The 24919-nt window shown below is 37.4% G+C and overlaps 2 protein-coding genes across 2 annotated transcripts in view; both read left to right on the top strand.

Annotated features, from left to right (window-relative positions):
* The window catches only part of LOC107048363 (protein mesh-like), a 21688-nt gene extending 11804 nt beyond the window's left edge, over positions 1-9884 (top strand). The window contains 2 exon segments of the mRNA XM_015271512.1: positions 2783-3095; positions 9511-9884. Of these exon segments, the coding sequence (XP_015126998.1) occupies positions 2783-3095; positions 9511-9711 (514 nt within the window). The 3' untranslated portion in view covers positions 9712-9884.
* A 3938-nt stretch (positions 9885-13822) lies between these two features.
* The window catches only part of LOC107048377 (protein mesh), a 44557-nt gene continuing 33460 nt past the window's right edge, over positions 13823-24919 (top strand). The window contains exons 1-7 of the mRNA XM_015271524.1: positions 13823-14337; positions 14713-14954; positions 17883-18070; positions 19738-20053; positions 21483-21651; positions 22548-22805; positions 24310-24503. Coding sequence (XP_015127010.1) covers positions 13890-14337; positions 14713-14954; positions 17883-18070; positions 19738-20053; positions 21483-21651; positions 22548-22805; positions 24310-24503 — 1815 coding nt within the window. The 5' untranslated portion in view covers positions 13823-13889. The remainder of the gene's footprint in view (positions 14338-14712; positions 14955-17882; positions 18071-19737; positions 20054-21482; positions 21652-22547; positions 22806-24309; positions 24504-24919) is intronic.

Here is a 24919-nt window from a genome sequence, read left to right as displayed (position 1 = left end):
TGCCCTGATCCTGCGTTCTCATTCTCTTTTCTTTCGGTCTGACTGAGGGGCTTGGCGTAGTACGCTTTGATGGAAGGCGTTTTATTGCCTTCCTCGTAGCCCCCTCCCCCCCTCCCATCATCGACTTTCGCTGCTGCATCCGTCAAGGTTGCAATCGCCCCCGAGGTTTGATGCAGCTTCGCTCTCTTGCGACGTCTTCTCTCGGCTCCACTCAGTCTGACCCGATTCACATCGGTACCAGACTGGTCAGCCTTGTCAGACTTCGTGTGTTCGCCATCGCTGGCCCCACCCGAAGTTGCTTTTTCAATATTAAGATTTTTTAAATTGGTTTCCATTTTAGTCCCACGAGTACCGCGGTTAAGCGTTTTCACCTGGTGCATTGCCGCGATTGCCCAGGGCTTGGCTTGTCTCGGGTGAGTTACACCCAAGACTACTCTCAGAGGTCGCCCAGGTTTCTGAGAGGCCCCGTTAGCGACACAGCTCCCCCTGTGCCACGCATCCTTAGGCACGGTATGGCCGAGGCCATGGCTTACGCCGCTCACACACATGGATTGGGTGGATTCCTCTTAGCGACCGCGGGCAGCGGTAGTCCTTAAGACCTCCACCGCCCGCGACCGAGCCCCCTCACTACGACAAAGTGGGAACCCAGTAGAGGGGGTAATAAATAATAGAGGTGGGGCAAAACGGGGTGGGTCAAATTATGAAAATCAAAATTAACAATAAATAAGGATTTCGTTTGATTCCACTCCGCCAATCGTGAGCTAATGACGATGAGAAGCAGTCCATTTTATCATTTTACTAGGGGAGGGTGGGGCAAAATGGAACTGTGGCGCAAAATGGAACGGCGGGGCAAAATGGAATGCGGGGCAAAATGGAACGGTACAAAAAATTCTTATTCCAAGAAATTTCTCCTCGAGAGATGAAATATTTGGCACAAGAAAATAGTTTTGTGATATTATGACGATTTTTCTCTCAGTGTATGACACCGGAACGAATGATTTGAGACAAAATGTGACATTTTCCTCTCCTAAATAGTTGAAAGAAAACTGAAATTTCATGAGCAGTTGTCTAAATATTTTCAAAACAGTGAGTGATTTCGATACAGGAGAAAAATAATGAAAATTCATTGGAATTCGAAATTTTTGAAGAGCAGAAGGATGAGAATTCCTCAACTCATCTGAATTTTCAAACAAAACATTAGTAAACTTTAGTAAACTAAATCATATAATGTATTCTTCAATTTTCAATCCATTGAAAATTCAAAAATTCATTTACCTTAACTTTCAAAATTTCTATTAATTTTCAAGAAAAGGGAAGAGTGGGGCAAAATGGAACGGTAGTGAATTTTGGTTTTCAAAAACTATAGGACCTTTTTTTAATATTCAATTTATTCATAGAACAATAATAATATTCCAAAGCTCTCATTTATTTATCTATAATCGTTTATACTCTATAATTGAATTTAGAGATATCAGATTTTTCTTCAGTTTTTTAACCTTGAATTATCTTTTTTACAATGAAGATAGCAAAATTTCTATAATAACCTTTTTTTATAGCCCTTGAAATTCTCTACAAAAAGGTCCTTATCAAAATTCTCCTATCTCCCTTAGATTACAAGATAGCGATAACTACAGAGTAGACTGATGTCACTGACTTAACCCCGAACATCATTTTTGAGCTCACATAAGGTGAAAAAAAAAGTTGTCTGAATTTCGCTCTATATTCGTTTTTTGCACCGTTCCATTTTGCCCCGCTGTTCCATTTTGCCCCACCCTCCCCTATATATGGCCTTTTATTATCATCATTGGCAGGCGTGTCAGTTTCAAAATCACGGATTACTTATCCAGGTAGAAATATGTCTTGCAGTTGCATGGTTGAACCCAGCGGCTAGGCAGCATTACAATGTTATGCATTTTTGACACTTTGCTGGGGCTGTCGCTACCGATCCTCAGCCAGGCAGGCCGGGAACGCTCGAAGCGCAAGGTTTGGTTGAACTGAGGAGTGAGGATGAGGAAATTGTGGTCCTCAAATTTACCCCCACTTTTCCCAATCCCCACTACAATCGTTGTCTCCCACCTCTGACACTCAGGGCTACAATCTCCTCAGTCCGACAGTATCTTATACGAACCCTCTACTGTATTTTAGCTGTTGCCTCAATAGAAAATTATGACTCCGTTACCATAACCCCACCCTGGTAAAACAGTCCGATTATTTCCGACTGGGCGATAAAAAATTAATCGGCGTTAATGATGTTTCTGTTTTTGCCCGTTAAATTCCGATTGGCTGGTAGGTAGAGTTTGGAGTTTCTGAAAATTATGAGAATTAATGGGAACAAGGGTTATCGTCCCATTACTTCCCAAAAAAGTGGTTGATAGATCTCACATTACGCATATAATTATTTAAATGAGCAATAAATATTAAAGATTTATATGAGCAATATGAGATCTATCAACCACTTTTTTGGAAAGTAATCGGACGATAACGGCCGATTACTTTCCAAAAAAGGGCCAAAAGCCTTTCCAAAGGGGATTACTTTACAATCAAGGGCCTTGATGCTATTAATTCTCATTATTTTCTCAAACTCCAACCTCTACCTACCAGCCAATCGGAATTCAACGGGCAAAGACAGAAACATCATTAACGCCGATTCATTTTTTATCACCTAGTCAGAAATAATCGGAGTGTTTTACCAAGGCACCATTCCCGAATACTTTTTTGTGTTTTTTTATGTAATCCAAGGAGACGCTTCCGCTAAAGAATGTAAAAATTGATGAATCCACAGAAAAGAAGAAAATCTGCGAGAAAGAAATGACCAGTTTGGAGTCGAGTTGAGGGAGCGAGTGAAGGACATCAGGGAGGGAAGAATTGGGGCTGACTCCTTTGATCCGAATCACGTTGTCATCGCAACGTGGAAGAATGTCTCCTTTGCCGGTGGGGTTAAAAATTCTCTGCACAAAACGAATACTTTTCAGATGGTTCTAGCTACTGATGAGTCTTCCACTTTCGTGATATTCAATTATGATAATATACAGTGGACCACCCACACTGAGGCAGGAGGTGATACCCTCACTGGAGAGGGTGGAGTACCAGCTTTTGTAAGTATTAATTCATTACACTAGTGAAGTGGTGAATTATTCCAATTAAATTTCGTATTCTTGTCATGAAAGGGAGAAGGAAATCTTTGTTTTTGAGAATATAACTCTAATTCTTGGGAATATGCGATTGTAGAAGTTAACAAGAGAGCAAAATCACGAGATGCAGTGCTTTCGACATTATATTTTTGAGTGTCAATAATCCTGAATGTTAGTAGACTATCGCATTAAGGATGTTTAACCTATCAAGTGGACAACTCAGTTTTTTTAATCGTTTTTTTACATCGCTTCGACCCGGTTAGGGTATACTGCGATGATGATCAAGACTTTAAGGATATCCAAGTACTTCGTTCAAATTGGCAACTTTTTTTCAAGCAAGATTTCAGTTTTGTCGAAAATCTTGCCGTCCCCATACTTTTTCGGATTTTTCATTATTGAATACATTTTTTTGGGAATTTCTTCAATGAATATTGTGAACAATATTTTATTCAATTTCACACTTGACTCTCGTTGGTGCAACCTCTAATGATCATACGGCAACACTGCACATGTGTTGTATATAACCTCGTAAATTCGGTCCGAGTAGTCACTTGAGCGGACTGTTGCCAGACGTCAGGAACGCACGGATTCAAACCACCCAATATGGCCGTCCTACCAATCAAGAAGCTTTTAATTTGATTGTTTGCAATTATCTGTCCAGAAACTTATGTTTTTTAATGTCACAAAAAAAACTAGAGAGTGTAACGAACAAAGTCATATATGGTTATGTGTACGAGAAAACGCTTTAAGACTATGAACTATTGGATTGAAGGTGGGAGTATACAGCTCTTATGGACGCAATGTATTAAATTTCATTCTTTCAAAAATCGTTTTCTCGAAAATATGTTCGGAAACTAAAGTTTATTTACTGCGCCTAAAAAATACTCTTGGTCTAGTCTATAAACTCTGAAGGGGATTTCCCCCCGAAAAAATTGCCTGAACTACTTGGATATCCTTAAATGGTTAGATCGCACCATTCTACCCGGCCGGGATTTGAACTCGGAACCTTTCGCATGTGAGGCAACGAACTTACCCACTGCGCCAAGCCAGCGGGCACGGACAACTCAGTTGAAAAGAAAAATGAAATTGACTAATTAAATCATTCATGTTGCAAATTATTCTGCTCATCAAATTAGAAGTGTTATGGCGTACTTTTCAGGTCTCAAAAACAATAATTAAAGAAAAGGTTCATAAATAATGGAGGACTTGTGACTGCAGTGGAATTTAAATTTAACAGTCGAATTTTGATCGGGCAACATCGCACGCTTCGGCTAGAGTGGGGTTGTAACAGCGAGATGAATGTTGTGTGTGTTATACGGGTCCATATGCTTCCAGCATAGAATTATCGTCCCCAACTTTACCGACCTCGATCAGCTGTTGTGCGGTGTTGCCGCGTTGCTCGACTCGTAATGGCGGTCAAATTTTTTTTAGAGGAATTCGAAAATCAATCGAAGATATCACGCCTATATGGTCCGGTCACCTACTTGTTCTCGCCGGCTATAGATTCTCCATAGTATAAAGTAAATGGCTTGCGGTTTTGTTTCAATATCTTGAGTGTCTAACCCATGCAACATCTCGATCAAAGTTCACACGGTCACGTTTTTTCCCTAAGCGTAATGTTACAAGAAGTAATTTTCAGACATTAATTTATCACTAGGATGCCCCGATGGAAGGATTAAGATTATTAATAATGTGTGGCTCAAATATGATACTGGCATATGAGACAATATCATAGTTATGGTGAACAATGTGGGTTTTGGCAAAACATTCTTAAATTTTATAGTTCATTGTGATATCAGGGCGATAAGTGGCAGGTTATGATAAGTGCGAAGAAACACATGAGTCATAACCTGTTGCTTATCGTCCGCATACCACATGGAGAAAAAATTACCAGAAAAATTACGGTCCGCCCAATGAACCCATTTTACCGTACAAGCACAGTAATTTTTCGGCTATTTTTTTCTTCGTGTACTATTTCATGTCGAGATTGAAGTGAAAAGTGCGACAACGATTAAGAAGGAGCGGGTGGGGGCGCAAGACGGCGGTCCAGGGGGGGAAGCCCCCTGAAGAGGGGGGGGGGGGGGGTGGAAGGGGGGCGAAACTTAAATAAATGTAACGTTCAATTATACCAATTAAAAACTCTTTTTAATTATTACATGCGAACGCGACTGCGAGCGTCGTCTTAAGAATAAATAAATCTGAAAACGTGTAAATCTTCCATTTATCGTTTTCTTATAATTCTCATGTATTGTGGCCTATTCTAAATTAATTTCTGTTGGAAGTAGAGGAGTATGCGAAAGGCACACGATCGTATTTCAACTATTCGAACGTCTCTGTTCTGATGTTTGTGTGATCGTCATTCGTAGCATGACAGTTCAGCTGTTGATACGCTTTTAATTGAATAAATTAATTTTCTTAGATTACTGAGTCCGTAATATTTCTTCTAAACAATTACTGCAACAACAGGTTATGGGCCCAGCATAACGGAGTTAAAGGAGGAAATATAAATGAGAGGGATAAGGAGTAATTGAAGCTGAGACGTGTACGTAATTTGACATTTCTTTGGGAACGATTTTTTTGACTGGTAGAAAGATGACGCCCGGGACAGTGAAAATCGAGCTATTGGATAAAGAGAATTACGACACGTGGAAAATTTAGATGGAAGCTCTTCTGATCAAAAATGACGCATGGGAGTACGTAACTGGTGAGATCGTGAAACCGGAACTCGTGGAGGGAAATGCGGCCTCGCGAGCAGCAGTAACCCTGTGGAATAAGAATGACGGAAAAGCTAAGTCTGATATTATTTTATCTATCAGCCGGTCAGAATTGAAGCAAATAAAGGGTTGCTTGACTTCAAAGGAGACATGGGAAAAACTCGAAACGATTTATCAATCGAAGGGACCAGCCAGGAAGGCTACCCTTTTGAAACAGTTACTCCACATGAAAATGGAGGATGGAGGAGATGTCCAAGAACATCTCCGAAATTTTTTCGATACTATTGACAAATTAAGCGAAATGGAAATGGAAATCAACAAGGATTTAGCTAGTTCTACAGAGGTTTGGCATCGCAAGATGGGTCACTTGAACGTGAGAGACCTTCAGGAAGCCCAGAAGAAGGGAACTATCCTAGGATTGAAGTTGGATAGACCCTCAGAGCATTTCGATTGCGGAGCATGTCTTCAGGGGAAGATGACGAGGTCTCCATTTCCACTTAAATCAGAGAAGTCAACGGAACTTTTGGAAATCATTCATACGGATGTATAGGGACCAGCCCGAGTCGAATCGATTGGAGGAGCTCGATACTTTGTGACGTTCATCGATGATGCTTCAAGGTGGTGTCAAGTGAAGATCATAAAGGGGAAACATGAGGTTCAAAATGCATTCATCGAGTGCAAGAATTTCGTGGAGAATCAGACGGGGAAGAAAATTAAATTTTTACAGTCTGACAATGGAAAAGAATATGTGAATAATTCTTTCAATGATCTACTGAAGAGTAACGGGATTGGTCGCAGACTGACAGTAACACACACCCCAGAACAGAATGGCGTCGCGGAGAGGAAGAATCGTACACTAGTGGAGAAGGCCAGGTGTATGTTGATCCAATCCGGGCTACCACAGAAATTTTGGGGAGAAGCAATCGTTGCTGCAAATTATACGAGGAATAGGTGTCCTTCTAGAGCTCTGGAGGTGAAAACAGCATATGAAAAATGGATTGGTCAAGTTCCAGAAGTCAGTCACCTCCAAGAATTCGGATGCAAGGTTCTTACCTTGAATCGCGATCTAAAGAAAGGGAAATTTGATCCTCGATCGAAGACTGGAATCTTTGTTGGATATTCTGAGCAGTCAAAAGCCTATAGAGTGTGGATACCAGAAGACCGAAAAGTGGACGTTACTCGAGATGTGAAATTTCTGGAAATTCAGAAGAATCTTGGAGTGGAGAAGTCGGATGACTTCAGGAAAAACAGAAGAGAAGAAGACTCAGATAAGGGAACTATTGAATTTCCAGTCACTGGTATCACAAATCAATTTGAAGAAGATGAAGAAGAAAATTGGTTTGACGCAGAAAACGACGGTGATGACGTGAATCACGGTGGAATTGGAGATCAACGTGAAGAGATGGATCATGAAGATATCGCAGGTGAAGCTGAAAATCCCCCTAAAAATCTCAATCAAGAAGAACCTGCAGGAGCCAATCAACTAAGGAGAGGTCCTGGGAGGCCAAGAAAGATTATGACAGGAATGAGGGGAAGACCAAGGAAAGAATATCGCATGATTGAAGATATCGGCGGAGTTGATGGTGTTGAAGAATTTGGGGGTTTTGCAGAAATTCGTATTGATGATGCAATGCGAGGACCAGATTCAACGGAATGGATTCAAGCCATGGCAACCGAAATGAAGTCGATCATCAAAAATGACATGTGGGTATTCGTTGATCGTCCAAAGAATCAACCAGTCGTGAGCAGCCGAGTGATATTGAGGAATAAGTACAATGCAGATGGTACTCTCGAGAGAAGAAAATCCAGAATCGTTGCAAGAGGATTTTCTCAGCGTCCTGGAATAGATTTCGATGAGACATTTCCACCAGTAGCACGAGGCAGCTCCATACGCATGATCACATCAATTGCAGCTCAATATGGGATGGAAATGAAGCAATATGACGTGACGACTGCGTATCTATAAATGGCGTACTTGAGGAGAGGATCTTCATGGAGGTACCCGACTACACAGAAGATACTTTGCAATTAATTATGAAGACCGAACCACGCACCAACGAAACCAGGAAGAAGGCTACGCAACTTCTTGAGGAGTTCAGGAAGGGAGATAAAGTATGCCTGATGAAAAAGGCACTTTATGGTCTTCGTCAAGCTGGTGTCAATGGTACTCAAGATTGTGTGAAGAATTGACGAAAATTGGATTGAAACAATCCAAATCAGATGAATGTGTCTTCTATTCCCCACGAGGGGAAGATATACTCCTAGTGACAGTCTACGTAGATGACATTCTGTCTGTTTCAAGGAACAAGGAATTGATTAAACGGCTTGAGGTGCATCTATCGAGGGAATTCGAAATTAAAAGCCTTGGGAAAGTAAAATATTGTCTGGGAATAGAATTATCAGAATCTGAGAAAGGGATTTCGATGAGTCAAAAGGGATACATTCAAGATATACTTGAACGTTTTAATATGAGGGACTCAAACCCAGTGGCTACCCCAATCGACCCATCAACGAGATTGAGTAGAAATGAAGAGAAACCAGACACTGCAGAGTCGAAAATTCTACCATATCGAGAGTTGGTGGTAGCTCTAATGTATCTGGCAGTGTGCACAAGACTAGATATCTCACATGCTGTGAGTTATTTGAGTCAGTATAACTCCTGCTATGATTCTACTCACTGGAAGGCAGCGAAACGAGTATTGCAGTACTTGAAGGGCACTGAAGATGTAGGATTATGCTTCAGGAGAATGACGGGGCCATTGAAGGGATATGTCGATGCAGATTGGAGAAACTGTGTTGATGATAGAAGGTCTTATACAGGTTACGCATTCTTACTGGCTGGATGTCCAATCTCTGGGGAATCGAGGAAGGAACGTACAGTAGCACTTTCATCAACAGAAGCTGAGTACATGGCCTTAACAGAAGCATCTAAAGGTCTGTATTTAATGAGATTTCTGATTGAACATGGTTTCAGTGAACTGGCCCATGTCAAGTTGTTGAGTGATAATCATGGAACTCAAAAATTAGCGAAGAATCCAGTATTTCACAACAGAACGAAACACATTGATGTGAGGCATCCCTTCGTGAGAGAGATCCTGAAGAGTGAAATGAATTTTGAAATTGGATATAGTCCAACTAATGACATGGCTGCAGACGTCCTCACCAAGGGATTACCACGACTGAAACATCAGAGATGTCTACATCTTTTAGGTGTCAAAAGGGTCGAGATGTAAATAATCGTTTTGCATTTCGAGGGGAAGTGTTGGAAGTAGAGGAGTATGCGAAAGGCACCCGATCGTATTTCAACTATTCGAACGTCTCTGTTCTGATGTTTGTGTGATCGTCATTCGTAGCATGACAGTTCAGCTGTTGATACGCTTTTAATTGAATAAATTAATTTTCTTTGATTACTGAGTCCGTAATATTTCTTCTAAACAATTACTGCAACAAAAATTTCAAAATTAGTCCTTCGACGATGGACTTACTCACGGCATTACAGATGTTTCGATTCTGAATCTTAAGGATTTTATTCCCAAATTTCAGGGATGAATATTCTTAATCCTAAGGGTACTTCTACTCAGTATCCAGTATCTATGAAAATTAGGGATAAATCCCTAGAAAATGAAGGTATACGACTAAAAATAACCTTTTTTCTTTCTGTACAGGTTGGATTTAATGCTGGAGATGGCACACATAGCTACGAATATAAGCCCTACTCACAATCGCATTTAATTCGCGATCTACTGAGGGACGGAGGAGCCAACGGATTTCCAGGCAGACATATCTTTCGAATTAATGGGGAAACAATTCAAAGGAATGAATGCGAAGATTTATTGAGGCGGCGATTCTTCTCGACTGTTCAATAGATACATATAAGATGTCTATCAATAGATCGATCCACGCACGAAAAAATGTCATCTAAATTTAGCGTATTCACTGAACAATTGTACTAGTTCCTTGCCTTACCGAAAAAGCAGTGAAAGTTACTTCAAAAATGTGTGCCAAGGAAAAATGCGCGAAGAAGCTGCGGGATTTTTCAATGAACTCGATGGAAACCTAATAAAATTTTCAATAAAAGTCCAACAAAATTGCTTAGCAAGGTTTTTTCTATTAAATTTTTTCGTACTTGTGCATGTAATTGGAATGATCCTATAATATTGAATATATCCATATGCAGGGTGTCTCAAAATTGATCTCACATATCGTGAGAGTACCCCGGGGGATTATTTGCAGACGACAATTTATGAAATTTTTGTCTCCGACGCTTCATTAAGAAGTGATTCGTCAATAAAACAAAACTCCTCTGCAAATCATCCTTTTTTTGAGAAAGTTTTTTTGTCACTCAGTTCGTGAAGCCTCGATTCACGCATGCTGCGCGCGCTAAAAAGCTGCTCACCAATGTCGTGACAAAAGAATGTGCTTTGTTATTCTGCCGAAATAAAAATTTCAGGCGAATATGTGTGCTGAACTCGCTTTCGACTTGAATGCAAACAATTTTATGTTAAATACTTGTAAATATAGTAGAGGCTTCGTATAAGATATCTCTCTATAAGATACCTTGCGCTCCGAGCGCTCGAGGCCTACCCCCACTCTCGGCACTTTTATCACTTCCTGAATGTTTATGTTCCGTGAGCTTCTTATAAGACACCTATGGCCCCGGTCATCTTTCAACGAGAAGAGAGTAATTATGGAGATCAAACGGTGTTAAAGGTCAAATGGGTCAAATGGTCCCATAATGACCTCAAAGGGGGGTCACACCACTTTTTTCAAGTAATGGAAATATACATCGATTTTTTTTTCACTTTTCCCATCGAAAAAGCGTAATTTTTCGTCTGTGATTATTCTCGAGTCCACCAACAATCCCCCCTCGTAAAACAGTCTGATTAGTTCCGACTGGGTGATAAAAAATGATCGGCGTTAATGATGTTTCTGTCATTGCCCGTTAAATTCCAATTGGGTGGTAGGTAAAGTTTGGAGTTTGAGAAAATTATGAGAATTAATAGGAACAAGGGTATGCGGCCGTTATCGTCCGATTACTTTCCAAAAAAATGGTTGATAGATCTCATATTACGCATATAAATATTTAAATGGGCAATAAAAATTAAGGATTTATATGAGCAAAATGGACCGGTATAATTATTTCAAATTGGGAATAAATTTATATTATATTTAGAATTTTACCAGGAATCTATTTCATGAAAAAAAGGAGGTTTCCGGAAGTTTAAACAATTTGCATTATTTATTTATACGAAGGAAATTTTAAAAAAATTAATATGTTGGGTTATGGTTAAGTGTGATTTTTTTCCATTTTTTCCTGCGCATTTTAATTGACAAATTTGATAATTGAAAATCTCTAAATCTATAGTGTCGTCTGTACGGAATTGTATTTATCAATAATTTCGCATCAATTATATTGATGAAATACATGTTGATACCCGAGTGGCTTAATTAATCATTTTTTTTATTTGTTCACGACCCTCCGTTTTGCCCCACCAATCCATTTTGCCCACCCCCTCCCCTTCCTTAACCGAATAACTATCAAATATCATAATTCTGCACTCTGTACTGATAGACTGATACATTTATTCCAAACGAGATTCGTTAACTATTAACGAATGGTAGAGTTGAATATGAGTAACATGACCAAATAAATATTCGTTAATAGTTAATGAATGGTTCATTTGAAAGGTGAAAATCGAGTCAAACAAGCCTTCTCAAATATACATTTGTTAACTATTAACGAATGAACATTTGGTGAGATCGAATAGACCCTTGTCTCCAATTGCACTAGACCCTTGTCTCCACTTCATACTGTTTATAATCAAAGTCAACCAATGACATTTTGGGGTATTTTGACCGAATTCGCGGAATTTTGAGAATAAAAAAATTAAAAATTAAATGGATCTAAGACGAAATCCAACATGTATGACGGCTCAAAATTTTTATTTTTATTATAGGAATTACTGAAAAAAAATTACAATAATCAACCGTGACGTAATTAGCCAAATTCAAGTTTTTCAACGTTTTTTTTCGAAAATTCGTTATTTCAAGCATCTAGAGATTGGAAAAAATTTGGATAAAAAACATTCTTATAGGTGGTGAAAAATGGAAAATTTTGATCCCTAATAAATCGAAATCGGATGAATAGAACTCGTGTTATTGTAAAAAAACAAACAATTTGAAAAAAAAAAATTCCGAACTGGGCTGTAAAAAAAATCTTTAAAAATTTGAGAGATAGTTTTTCAAGCCCCCCAATCGTAGAAAAAATCGCCATCAATTTTCAAGAGGGTGAGGGTCAGCCGTTGACTCATTTGGCATGGAATACCTCATATTAATGTGTGTAGTAATATAATATGTATAGGGGAGTTTGGGGTTAAACGGACACTTTTGACTTTTTTTTTTCAAATGTTAATGAGGGGTTGAAATGTTGAGAAAATTTAATTTTTTTTTTCAATATAAAGAACAATCCTTTCCCTTTGTGACGAGCCCAAACTGAGCTCAATTGATAAATTTGGTTCTGAGTTACGAATAATTTTAAAAAAGTCTAAAGTGTACATTTTACCACACCCTTCCCTAATATGAATATGTGTAGTATATACATTATACATGTCAATGCTTAGACAGTTTCGAGGAAATTTACAAAAACGTTGGCATGCACTACATACCGGAGGATAAGGAGGGTAGGTTCAAAGGAGCTGCATTGTTCACTCAGGAATTCGACAGAGTAGCACGGAACGGGATTTTTTCGGCGCAAAACATTTTGACGGCCATAAATTTTCAGGCGCACGTGAAAAATCAATTAATTGCGTTATTATTTTTTTATTTTATTAAATTCAATTTAATTGGTAATTTTAGGCAATTGGCAACGATGACATGAACACTTTCAACAATAATTTTATGGAAAGGATAATGTGAATGTAAAGATTCTTAATAATTTAATTTACCGGACATCATTGATCAGCAATTGAATTGTGTTTTGTTCCTTTCTAATACTTATGTATAAAAAAGCAGATCTTTCCTGTAGTAGAGATCCCACGGTTTATCAGTTGGTGACGTTTCGCGTGATTGGGCGTTTTTGGCTGGAAATTCTTCGTTCAATTTTGATATGACCAAAAATACCTAAATAAAATTCCAAACATAGGTTCTGAGCGGGGAAATTTTTCCTTCAGCTGAATAACCATAATTTTCGAAAAATTCAGAAAACTTCTAATCAAAAACTATGTTTTGTTTCTTTTAAAGACATTTTCGAACATTTTGAAGTAGAACGAAAAATTTTAAGCCTGAAACATTCAATCGAGCGTCATTAACAGGTTTCAATATAAAAAAAATGATGACGTTGATTCGAAATTTTTACAGGACGTTTATTATAGTTATCAGATAGTGTATTAATTTTTTTTGTTCAAATAAAAAAAAAATTTTTCTTCGAATTTTTCCAGATTTCGTTGACAAGTTATCAACAACCAATTCAATTTCTCGTACATGAACGCTTGTGGCGATTTTTCAACTTACCATGGAACTATATTATCAGCTCAGACTGCAGCGCATTTTCGTGTTAAACAGAAAAATTTCCATAAGAATCCATGTATAAGAGGCCATTTCGATTTTCAATAACATGAAAAAAATATCTAGAAAAATTCTATAAAAATTCAGAGATAATGCAGATATGATTATAAACATACTGTATGATTTCCAGATGAATGTTATCATTTACATTTTTCGCCGGGAACACCTTAATTGACCTGTTGGATCATCAAGTGTTCCATCAACAAAACTGCAACAATACGATTTAAAGAAAAAACTATAAGTGAAGAGTTCATATGCTTTCCCGAAAAGTAGGCCAAAAGGGGCCGTCGTGCAGCGTTCAACGTGTAACTCATCCCGAGAACGTAAAGATACGAAGATAAGCCACGTACGTTATCACAGGATAGCTCGATGATATCTCCCAAGCTATTATCATCACCATTCGTCACACCAGTGTTCTAGCGTACAGTGCTCACCTCAAATACACCAGTTTCCGCAATTAGTCTAAAAAATTAGTGAAAGAATGGGGAGTTGGTCTCTCGGTCCAGCTAAAAGGGCCAAATTAATTACAATTATTCTACTTTCCTGCTTTATAAACTCAGTTATTGCGCAATTGGACAATCAAACCCTCGAAAGTGCATTCAGTTTAGACCCTATCGAGTCTTCTGAGGTATCGGGGACACATGACAATGTAGTTGAGCCGGAGAGAAAAGAAGATGAAGCAAAAGTGGATACAGTGTCATCAGAGTTGGAGGATTTGGTTGAGAAACTGCCTGATGACACTCTCCATGTGAATCAGGACGAGAATGATCTCAGGAGTGAGGACTCACCGAAGGTTCTGGGGTCCTCTCCATCAGCATTCGACAATGCTGATCCTCACGTTAACGAGACTCCTCAAGAGATTCATCGGGAGTCACCAGGAATATCCAGGGGAATTGATGAAGTACGGAGTGAAAAATACGTGAATTACGGTGAGTTATCTATTATCAATGGGCGTGACCAGGTTTATCACGTTCTAATGACATTAGACGGATTGCTCCAAGCTAACTTATCAGGACTCACATAATTGTTCATCAATTATTGTAATTGGATTTCTCATAATTGATTAATTGGTTCTATAATGAGGAAGGTGTCATGCTTAGCATGTTTGCATACATTGCCTCATTTTATTTGTACGTCGCGTTTGATTGTATTGGATGTTATCAGTGCTTATCAGTTACTCACTCGGAACATGAATCGGTGATGAATCACCGGCGCATGAATACTACTCTTTCTGGTGTGAAATAATTCACCTGATTCACACACTTGTTCCTGTCGATTATGAGCTGGGATTTATTTTCTCGCAGATTCTGATGATCCAGAAGCGATCAGATGTGCACCATCGCCGGAAAATTCGCCGCGCTATTATGTGATGACCGAGGAGAGATGGAGGAAAATTCGGTCTGAAAAGATGTACTGGTATTTTGATAAGTGTGGAGAGAATAATAGGGGCGATTTTCAGACTGATGTGCACTCCTCGATGCCACAGATACATAAAAACTTTAACTTTCAATTGCCGTTCTATGGATTTCGGTACAATTACACGAGGGTTAGTGCACGCTTGTTTTCTTCATTAGTAATTTGATGTCACTCTGGACAATAAGTCAAGGCGACCAATTTGGTCGGTTTTCGGATTGAAAAAAGAAACGCGTTTTTATAACCAGTTTGGTCTGCTCAATGATACGCATATGAAAACTATTCAATAGAAAACCTAGCGGATTCGCTAGAAAATTCTATTGGAATTCTGTAGGAATTCTATGGCGTTTCTATAGGATTTCTATTGGAATTCTATTAAAAAATTCAACTTGTTTCTTGCGCTGATTCTGTTGCATATTTGATAGGAAAAAGTCAATATATGTTGAATTTCTGTTCGAATTTTTCTCTTGAGATTTTTTCTATTAGAATTATTGGGCACAAATTTTCACGCAAGGCACAAGTTTTTTTCCGCTGGATTTTGTTTTGTTTTGCATTACAGAATCCGAACGGAAAAAGCTTAGAAAACTGATGCCTAACCATTCTTATAGAAAAAATCTCAAGAGAAAAATTCAAACAGAAATTCGAAATCTGTTGACTTTTTCTTATCGAATATCCAATAGAATCAGCGCAAAAAAAGAATAGCATTTTTCAATAGAATGCCAATGTTGTCAAGACGATTTCGACCGAATTTTCAACTTGTATTTTAGTTTTTGACTTCTGCGGTTATTAGCTGATTCGACGTGAAGGAATCTATTATGTCCAAATGATAAAAATTGATCCAATCATTTGGATTAAGCCCAATATTATAGGCATAATATTATTGGGGTATAGAGTTAATGTCTGGGTGAGGAGCAACATGTTGGGACTTATTTGTTAGATACAGTAGAGGCTTCGTATAAAATACCTTTCTATAAGATACCTCGCGCTGTGAGTGCTCGAGGCCTATCCCCACTCTCGGCACTGTTATCGCCTCGACGGGAAATCGTAATTTTTCGTCTGTGATTATACTCGAATCCACCAACAATCCCCCAACATCAGCTGCCATTTTATCACGCGGGGTTATTATGTTTAGAGAGAACAGGGAACGCGGGCGATACGAATTCAAAACATTAAACACATATAAATTGATTAGTTATCGATATTCATTCAGTAAAAATGACAATTTCATTGAATTCAGGCGCAACGAGCGAGGTATCTCATTTGAAACCTGCTGATCCCTATTTTTCTCCTCTCTATGCGCGCGTATTGGGCGCATAGGGGTTCCCGGAATTTCACTCTCCTACTGTCCCTCAGGCATCTTATACGAAGCCTCTACTGTAATGTGGTTAATGATTCATGCAGTTTTGTATACAATAGGTTTTAAACTGTTCATTACTTCATATTTTTTAATTTGTTTGTAGACATCAATAAAATGTGCCCCTGAGGAGGACCCCGCAAAGGGGGTCGAAATATTGGACTTAATCCAAATGATTGGATCAATTTTTATCATTTGGACATAATAGATTCCTTCACATCGAATCAGCTAATGACCGCAGAGGCCAAAAACTAAAATACAAGATAGAATGCCAATTGAAATCCTATGAAAAATCCACCGAATTCCTATACAATGCCAATAGAGCTTTTTAGCGAATTTGCTAGAACGTGTGGTCCCGATTACTACTTTCACCCAGTAATTTTTATTTATATATTCTCCTTGTAGGACAAAAGCCTCCAGACCAAGTTGGTTTTTGGCCTGGGTATGCAAGGTTTTGGCCTAAATATTGCATACCCGAGCTAAAAACTGACCTGGAAACCAGTCCAATAACCGACTAAATCATTGTGCTTTTACTGAAAGATATTAAAGTTCCTTCTATCAAGTTGATAAATTTCCCTCAAGTAAATTTGTTCCACTCCATCAAATATTCTCATGTGGAACATGTAGTTTTTCGGTGGAGCTAATTTTTTTTCTAATTGTATAACAAAAAATATAATACGTCACATGACCGTCACCTTTTTGTAATATGACAAAAAAACGATCATATTCACAACTCTAGTGGTGATCAAAGAAACAAGCAGTTTTAAGACAACACGTCAGAAGACCGTTTTTGCTATCTCATTACTAAGATAATTGAACGATCAACGCACTGTGAAAAATCCGACGCTCATTCAACGGTGCGGCGCATAATTCAGGGCATTGCGCCCATAAATGCGTTCAAAGTCGAGGGAATTTTTAGTCCAAAGGCCTACGAGTCTTTGTATCTTGCAATTCAATGACGCAAGGCATTAGCGTAAGGCTAAGCCTAAGCCTAAGCTTTTAATTTTAATGGATATAGAAATCAAAGACGTGAGGAACTTTAAACCAAAGGTTCCTGTTTTTGGATAATTTTCACCAGCGTTCATCAACGGGCCTTTTCAACGGCGTAAAGTACAACTCCATGGGCCGAAAACAATGAATTAATAACAAAGTCGCCGCTTTTGAATTTTTATCGAAAGTGAGCCCGCCTTTGAAACAGGGATCCCCATCAATATTAAATTTCTGTAATATTACAAGGATTTGACCTTTACATTATTCAAGGTTTAAAATATGTTGATTCAATTTTTCAAATAATATAAAATTAATAATCTGATTTTTTACGAATAATGATCTATTTAAAATTTGTTAATATGAAACTGCAAATTTACTACTAAGTGAATAATTCAAATTTCTTGAAAGGGGATTTTCGATTACACAAACAATCGTCAATCTTCCTACCTCAAATTATTGATTGATAAAATAGTTGAAAATTTGAATATTTGAAGTGATGATACTTAAGTACTAAAAAAATTTCAAGAGTGATGTTATCTAATTAAGGGCTACAATATTAACCGTAATAAAATATTACAAATTTGGGTATTCCTGCTTTGAAATCGACGGCGGATTTTTTTCAGTGCGGAATGAGTTGTGCCGTCGCAAATTGTTTTACCACTTCTCGACTAATCTTCATTAGATGCAATTACGACGCTAATAAAATTTACTATTTAGTTATCGATGAATGGATACTTGGAATTCAGTGATCCTCCGAATCATTACACGTATCCATTGGTCTTTCCCGTGAAAGACTGGCCGAAGAAGAACGACCCTGCGTTTATTGGCATCTTCTTCAGCAAATGTCGGATTGGATCACTTCGACCTACTGATATCGATCAACGAGAGCCAGGAGTTTACTTCAGGTATTGAAAACAATACTCCCAGTGGACATTCAAATTAGGCTAGAATAAGGGAGCGATCAGTAAAAACTGACTTCAGTCAGTTTTGGATGAGGAATGTAACGCTTAAGCTAGCATTCATGCCTGATTAGAATGCTAGGATTGGAATTCACTTAGTTCAAGATCTTATTACACTTAGAGAAAAATAGCAGAGTTAAACAAGCCAAACAAGAGTCAAATAAGTCTTACTGGTGCCAAACAAATCGTTCGTGTTTACGACTTTCAAATTCGAACCAAACAATTATTTTTTTGATAATTTTCAACTAACGATTGTGCTAACCCAAATAAGACTTGTTTGAGAACTTGCTCGTTTTTCTCTCTCTATAGATTCTGATCCGAAAGTTTAATGATGAAATTCTGACCAGTCTGGAAGAATCACGAGTAGCCATCCAAAACTGATTCACACTCTTTATGGAATAGATTTGGACCGACGCACGTATATACGTAATTTTTTTTATCAATATCTACTAAACTTTTAACAAAAAAAAAATCAATGGAAAAAATCAATCAGTTTTCACGGAGAAAATTATTTTACGAATTTCACCAACTCGTTGTTGAAAAAATGAATTACCAACCAGTTGTTGAATTTCAACAACTAGTTGGTGAAGTTTAACAACTAATTAATTAAAATTCAGAAAAGATTTTTCAATTTCATTCGATAAATTTTGACTACCAAACTAGATGGTGATGCATTTGACAACAATCCTGCAATCATTTATATCTTGACAATTGACCAATGTCTCCCCTAGAAGATATTTTCGCAATAGTCTACAATTCGAATTGTAGACAACTATTCAATTAAAATTCAGAAAAAGATTTTTCAATTTCATTCGACAACCATTTATTAAATTTTCAATAAATCGACGAAAGTTTATTCTCAAGTTTATTTTCAATAAATCGACGAAAGTTTATTGAAAATTTAATAAATGGTTGTCGAATGAAATTGAAAAATCTTTTTCTGAATTTTAATTGAATATTTGTTAAATTTCACCAACTGCTTAGTAAAATTCACCAAATAATTTTCTCCATGTTGAATATCTAAAGAATAAACAGGTCTATTAACCCCTCACGCACGCAGCCCTGCTGTTACCAAGCGTAGTGGGTGCTCAATACGACTCGAATTCGATTATTTCTACTGAATGGAAAATTATGAAACCGATATGTAATTGAAGTTACAGTATTCCGGTTTCCAATTTTGTTTGTCTGATCATGTTATTCTGCATAGATTTAGAAATAATCAGTTTTGAAAACAAGTATTCACATTCGTATGGCTCGATACCAAGCATTGATCCCGTACGTGAGGGGTTAATTTTCCTCCATGCAATATGTTTCTTATTTAAAAAAAACACGCTGAAAAGCTACAAAATTTTCCGAAAATATTGTGCAAAAAAATAATAGAATTATTGATCGAATTTCTTAGTGAACGATAGGATTTCCTTTCGAATTCGTCAGTACAAAAAAATACAGTGCGGAGTTTCTACCGACAAATTTTCACGAAAAACTCGTAACAGAATAAGTCTCACGTAAAAATGAAAATTTATCAAATGTCTCTATACATATGATCAAACTCGAAAATTAAAAATATGAAAGAATCCACAACAAAAGAATGTAAGAAATTTATAAATTCACAGAATGGAGAGGGACTTGCAGAAGAGAACTGATCAGTTTGGTGTAGAGATGAGGGAAAGAGTAAAATGGGATATTCGAGAGGGAGTAGTTGGATCCGATACATTTCAACCAAAACATGCTGTCATTGTCACGTGGAAAAATATGTCCTTCGCCGGAGGCATTGACAATTCCCTCTATAAAACTAATACCTTTCAATTAGTTTTGGCAACTGATGAGGTTTACACGTACGCTATCTTCAATTATCATGACATACAGTGGACGAGTCACACTGAGGCTGGTGGGGATACCACTGGTGGCGAAGGTGGAGTGCCCGCTTATGTAAGTATCCGTAAATGATTCATTAGGGGAGCTGGTGCCTGCACCGCCCACCGGGTAATACTGCCCGCCCGTATTTCTCAGGATTGGCGGAGATTTTTTTTTTCTTTTTTTATTATGCAAATATTTGATAACAACAAGTAATTTCAACAGAAATTTTCAATTTTCTACCGGGAAAAAATCCTTTAAAAAAATCCAAATCATTTCCTATCGAATTTTTTGAATATTTTGAATGTCGCAGAAACTATGTAGTACAAAATGTTACAGAAAATTCACTATTCGGAATTTATCTATCCATCACGGATTAGTCCTTTAAGAACATCGTAAAAACCGTTTTCTCATAAGATGAGAAAATCGAGTTCGAAAAGACCTGTAACCCCCGTTTGGTCTATGCACGGAGAGAAAAATTCAGTAAAAATTACCACAAGTAATACCACGAGAGCTTCAAAATTATCGAGCAATTCCCGATAGGTTCGTTTCAAACAAACGAAGGAGTCAAGTTTGTGTGCAGGGAACCTTGAGGGAATTACTCGATTAATTTTGAAGCTCGAGTAGGATTCGGGAGGGAATTTTCCCATCCAAATGCCGGCCAGAAGAATTGCACTATGAGACAAAATCCATCTGACAGTTCCAACCAGGGGTTCACTCGACCACGGAATCTTTTGTTTTCCACAAATATAGTCAACATGAAAAATTACCAGTTGAATTATCAAAAATTATCAATAACAGTCGAATTTTGCAATTCTATTGGCTGACATTTGGATGAGGAAAATTCTCAGAAAAAAACGTAAAAATTACGTTTCGAAACGTAATCCGCAAGCGAAGTAAAATTCGATAAAAAGTGTGAGTCGGAACTGAAATTGTACGAATCGCCACGTAAATTCGACGATTTGTTCCGTAAAAATTAACCACCTATCTGATGACTCACCGCTATGGGGACAACAAGTTCCATAATTTTTTCCCAACGATTGAGAAATTTTACGGAAAGGAACGTAGAAATAACTCACCAGCTTTCAGATTTCTTCACTTCCATTCCTATAAAAATTGCCGGAAAACGATTCCCCATTGCAGATTACGTGAATTGTTCCATAATTTTTACTGAATATTTCTCTCCGTGCGCCTCGCGTGTGAGAAGTCTGCATTTCATTATTTATTATCTCCTAAACTAGGTAGTACAGCTAGTTAGGATTTTTTTCAATAGCTGGGGACTATTATAAATATTATCTATGAAAAGAATGGGGACAATCTTAAGAAAAACGTGTTTTTGAGGGATATACCTTAAGCGTAATCACTTAAGGGCTAAGCATGATTCGGGTATCATAAGGTATCATAAGCTGTTGTTATATTTTGTTAAAAATATATCTTGTATGTATAAATTTACCAATAAATCTTTATTAAAATCAAAATGAAATTGTACATGTAATGTTATTAGGTGGGCTTCAATGCTGGCAACGGAACTCAGAGCTACGAGTATAAACCCTATTCACAAATGTCAACTATTCGGGATCTGACCAGTCGGGGCTGGGCTAATGGATTTGAAGGCAGACACATTTTCCGGATTGATGAGAAGATAATGCATGGAACTTGCAACAAAGATATCGGTAAGCCAATGGACTTTTCATCAATTCAAGTTTTTCTTGTATTATAAAGAGTAAAATTTATAGATTGCATTCATGTATTCAAGTCTACATCTAGGGCCAATGGAACAGTGCTAAAATTTTCATTTTCGTGTGATTTTTTCTATTTTTAAAATGGAAAAATCAAGCTGTCATGGAAATATTAATGATCACTTGACTCTTCAAGTACGGTCTCTAGATGTCACATTCACTCGAAGGAAAACGTATCAAGGGAAACGTATTTTAAAATTGAATGATTTGAAAACTGACAGATAATGAAAATTAACCAATGCCATTGGAAAGCTCAATAATATGGAATTACTCACATACGGGTTTCATAATTTCTCATTGGCGACAGACTTAGAGCATGAAAAAATATTTAGAAATTTACACAATGAATAGGGAGTTCCATAAATGATTTGACCTTCAATTGAATCCAACCTCATAATATTGAAAATTCATATAGACGTGTTCCTTAAGGATATCTAAGTATCTTTCACAGTGAAAAAAATTTGAAAAAATCATAAATATTCGGCGTCATTCAAATTACATTTTACACAGAATAATTTTTTTTCTGAATAATGAAAGTTTCACAATTTAATTGAATTTTTAGTGGAATATGAATATTCAAAAACAAAATGACATGAATTTTCATTTTTTTTCTGAATTTTCACGGAATAATTGAACTGAAAAATCAAGTATTTTATTGATTTTCAGATCATTTGAATAAACAATCAATGGAATATTCGACTTTTCCATGACAAAAGTTCCTGAAATTACAGTTGAACTTGAACACGATAAAAATTTCTGGAATTTGGCACGGAAAATTCAGAAGAAAATTTTTAACAGTGTATGATCAATTAATTGCATGTGTATTACAGCTGGAGCACATTTACCGTTGACATTCGCTCCGGAAAGTGGAAATATGCTCGGTGGTACTGTAGTAAATATCACAGGGCCTTGTTTCCTTCCAAAAGATAAAATCAAATGTCGATTTGATACTGAGGAAGTCTTCGGCACAGTAATTGACAGGAATCGTGTTATTTGCATTCAACCATTCGTGAAAGCCGAGGGATATATCAGATTCGCTATCGTCGTCAATAATGGACAGTTCGATTGGAAGGGAAAATTCTTCATTGGTAAGTGGACAAAAAGCAAAATAGATCCTAGGTTATCATCGATGTCACTGAGAAGCTGAGAGAAATATTCAGTAGAAATTATGGAACAATTCATGTAATCCGCAATGGGGAATCGTTTTCCGGCAATTTTTATATGAATGGAAGCGAAGAAATCTGAAACGTTCAGTGAATTTTCAGGTTCATCACCGAACAAAGTACGAAATTGTCACGTAATTTTTCCCGAAGAAGTAAAATCTTACAGAAACTTCCCGACTTATTACCTCCAAAATCAAAAATTTTTGAACGTTCAACAATTTTTATGAAGCTGGTGAATTATTTCTACGTTCCGTTGCGTAAAATTTCTCAATCGTTGGAGAAAAATTATCGAACGATTTGTTATCCCCACAGCGGTGAGTCATCAGACGGGTGGTTAATTTCTACGAAACAAATCGTAGAATTTACGTGGCGATTCGTACAATTTCAGTTCCGACTCAAACTTTTTATTGAATTTTACTTCGCTCGCGAATTTCGTTTCGTAACGTAATTTTTACGTTTTTTCTGGTAATTTTTATTGAATTTTTCGCTCCGTGTAGTAGATTGCGTACCAAGGGAGGAAAACACGACATTCCAACTCGCATGTTTGTCGCAGGTTCCGAAATATGCGCAACACTTGGAGTGAACATCTGAGATTCTGGCTACTAATTACTATTATTGTCGATTTATTCAATACACCCGGGTATAGAGCAATTCATCCAAAAAACTTTTTTTCTAAAAAGTCACGCATCGACATTTTATCGATTATTTTCGCCTCTGGGGGCTTATTCTCGACTTGTTTTAATTCCAATAAGACTTGTTTAGGAACATGTGTTGAACTTGTTTTCTCTCGGTGTAGAGTGAAAAGCAAAACTACAAGCGGCTGTATCCGTGATACAATCAATTCAGTAACGAAGTGGTAAAAGCAGAGGAGTGCATTTTTTTCGAAATTCGTAATATTATTATTACCATTTTAAAATTAATATTCCATTGTGATTCACGCAAAAAAAAAATTTTTTTTAATGCACTCATCTCCTTTTACTACTTCGCTACGGAATTACACTGATGATTAGTTATTGTTAACAAATGGATTTAGTTGAAGTCTAGGATCTATTCGGTCTCACCACATGTTCATTCGTTAATAGTTAACAAATGCATATTTGAGGAGCCTTGTTGGACTCGACTTTCACCTTTCAAGTGAACCATTCGTTAACTATTAACGAATATTGATTTGGTCATATTCAACTCTCCCATTCGTTAATAGTTAACGAATCTCGTTTGAAATGAATGAATCAGTCTATCAGTGTAAAGAGCCGACATTCACGCCCAAAAATTATCTGAAAAAATCAGCTAGCTATGTCTAGCGAAATCTTGAAGCATTTCTCAGAGATTTCATTTCGATTAAAAAATCATTGGATTTTTATCACTCGTTATAGAGAACGCGATAATTGAAAAATGAAACTTAGTTCTCCATCCTTCAAAATTCTTCCAGAAACTCCAGCAACAGCAACCGAGAGGATATACTTCCAAAATCGAGCAGTGCACGAACGAGATCCCCGGGAAATAAGAATAACTTGGGATGCTTATAACTTGACCAGCAATCTAAATGCTGAAGTTCAGCTGTCACTCTGGGGCTATCGAGAAACAACAATTCGACCTGAATTCGAGTACATTGGTCTTCTTGAGGTAGGTCAGAGATTTAGTCATAATTGGCGCTTGCAACGATCAATAGTTGCACCCAAAATTCAACAGAAAAACTAAATTGAATTTCTATTGGAATTCTGTTAGAATTCTTATCACAGTCACTGGTAAACGCCGAAATAGTTATTTTCATCACAAGGTCCACAAAGTATTTTCTGACGAACGTGGCTTTGTAGGCCGAGCCGAAGGCGAGGCCTATAATCACATTCGTCAGAAAATACTTTTGGACCGTGTGATGAATGCAATTTTTCGTCAGAAGGCCCGTAAACCGCGATCAAACCGAGCGAAGCGAGGTTAGAATCGCGGTTTACCGGGTCTTCTCACGAAAATATATTTACTGAAGTGTATTATTTGTGCCGAAGGGCTGGTCACTTAGAAAATCACTTTACCACTCGATTGGA

Source organism: Diachasma alloeum, unplaced genomic scaffold, assembly GCF_001412515.2.
Source record: "Diachasma alloeum isolate Michigan unplaced genomic scaffold, Dall2.0 Dall_scaffold_00188, whole genome shotgun sequence".
NCBI lineage: Eukaryota > Metazoa > Arthropoda > Insecta > Hymenoptera > Braconidae > Diachasma > Diachasma alloeum.
Note: the sequence above shows the minus strand (reverse complement) of the source record. Positions and strands in the feature narration are given on the sequence as shown.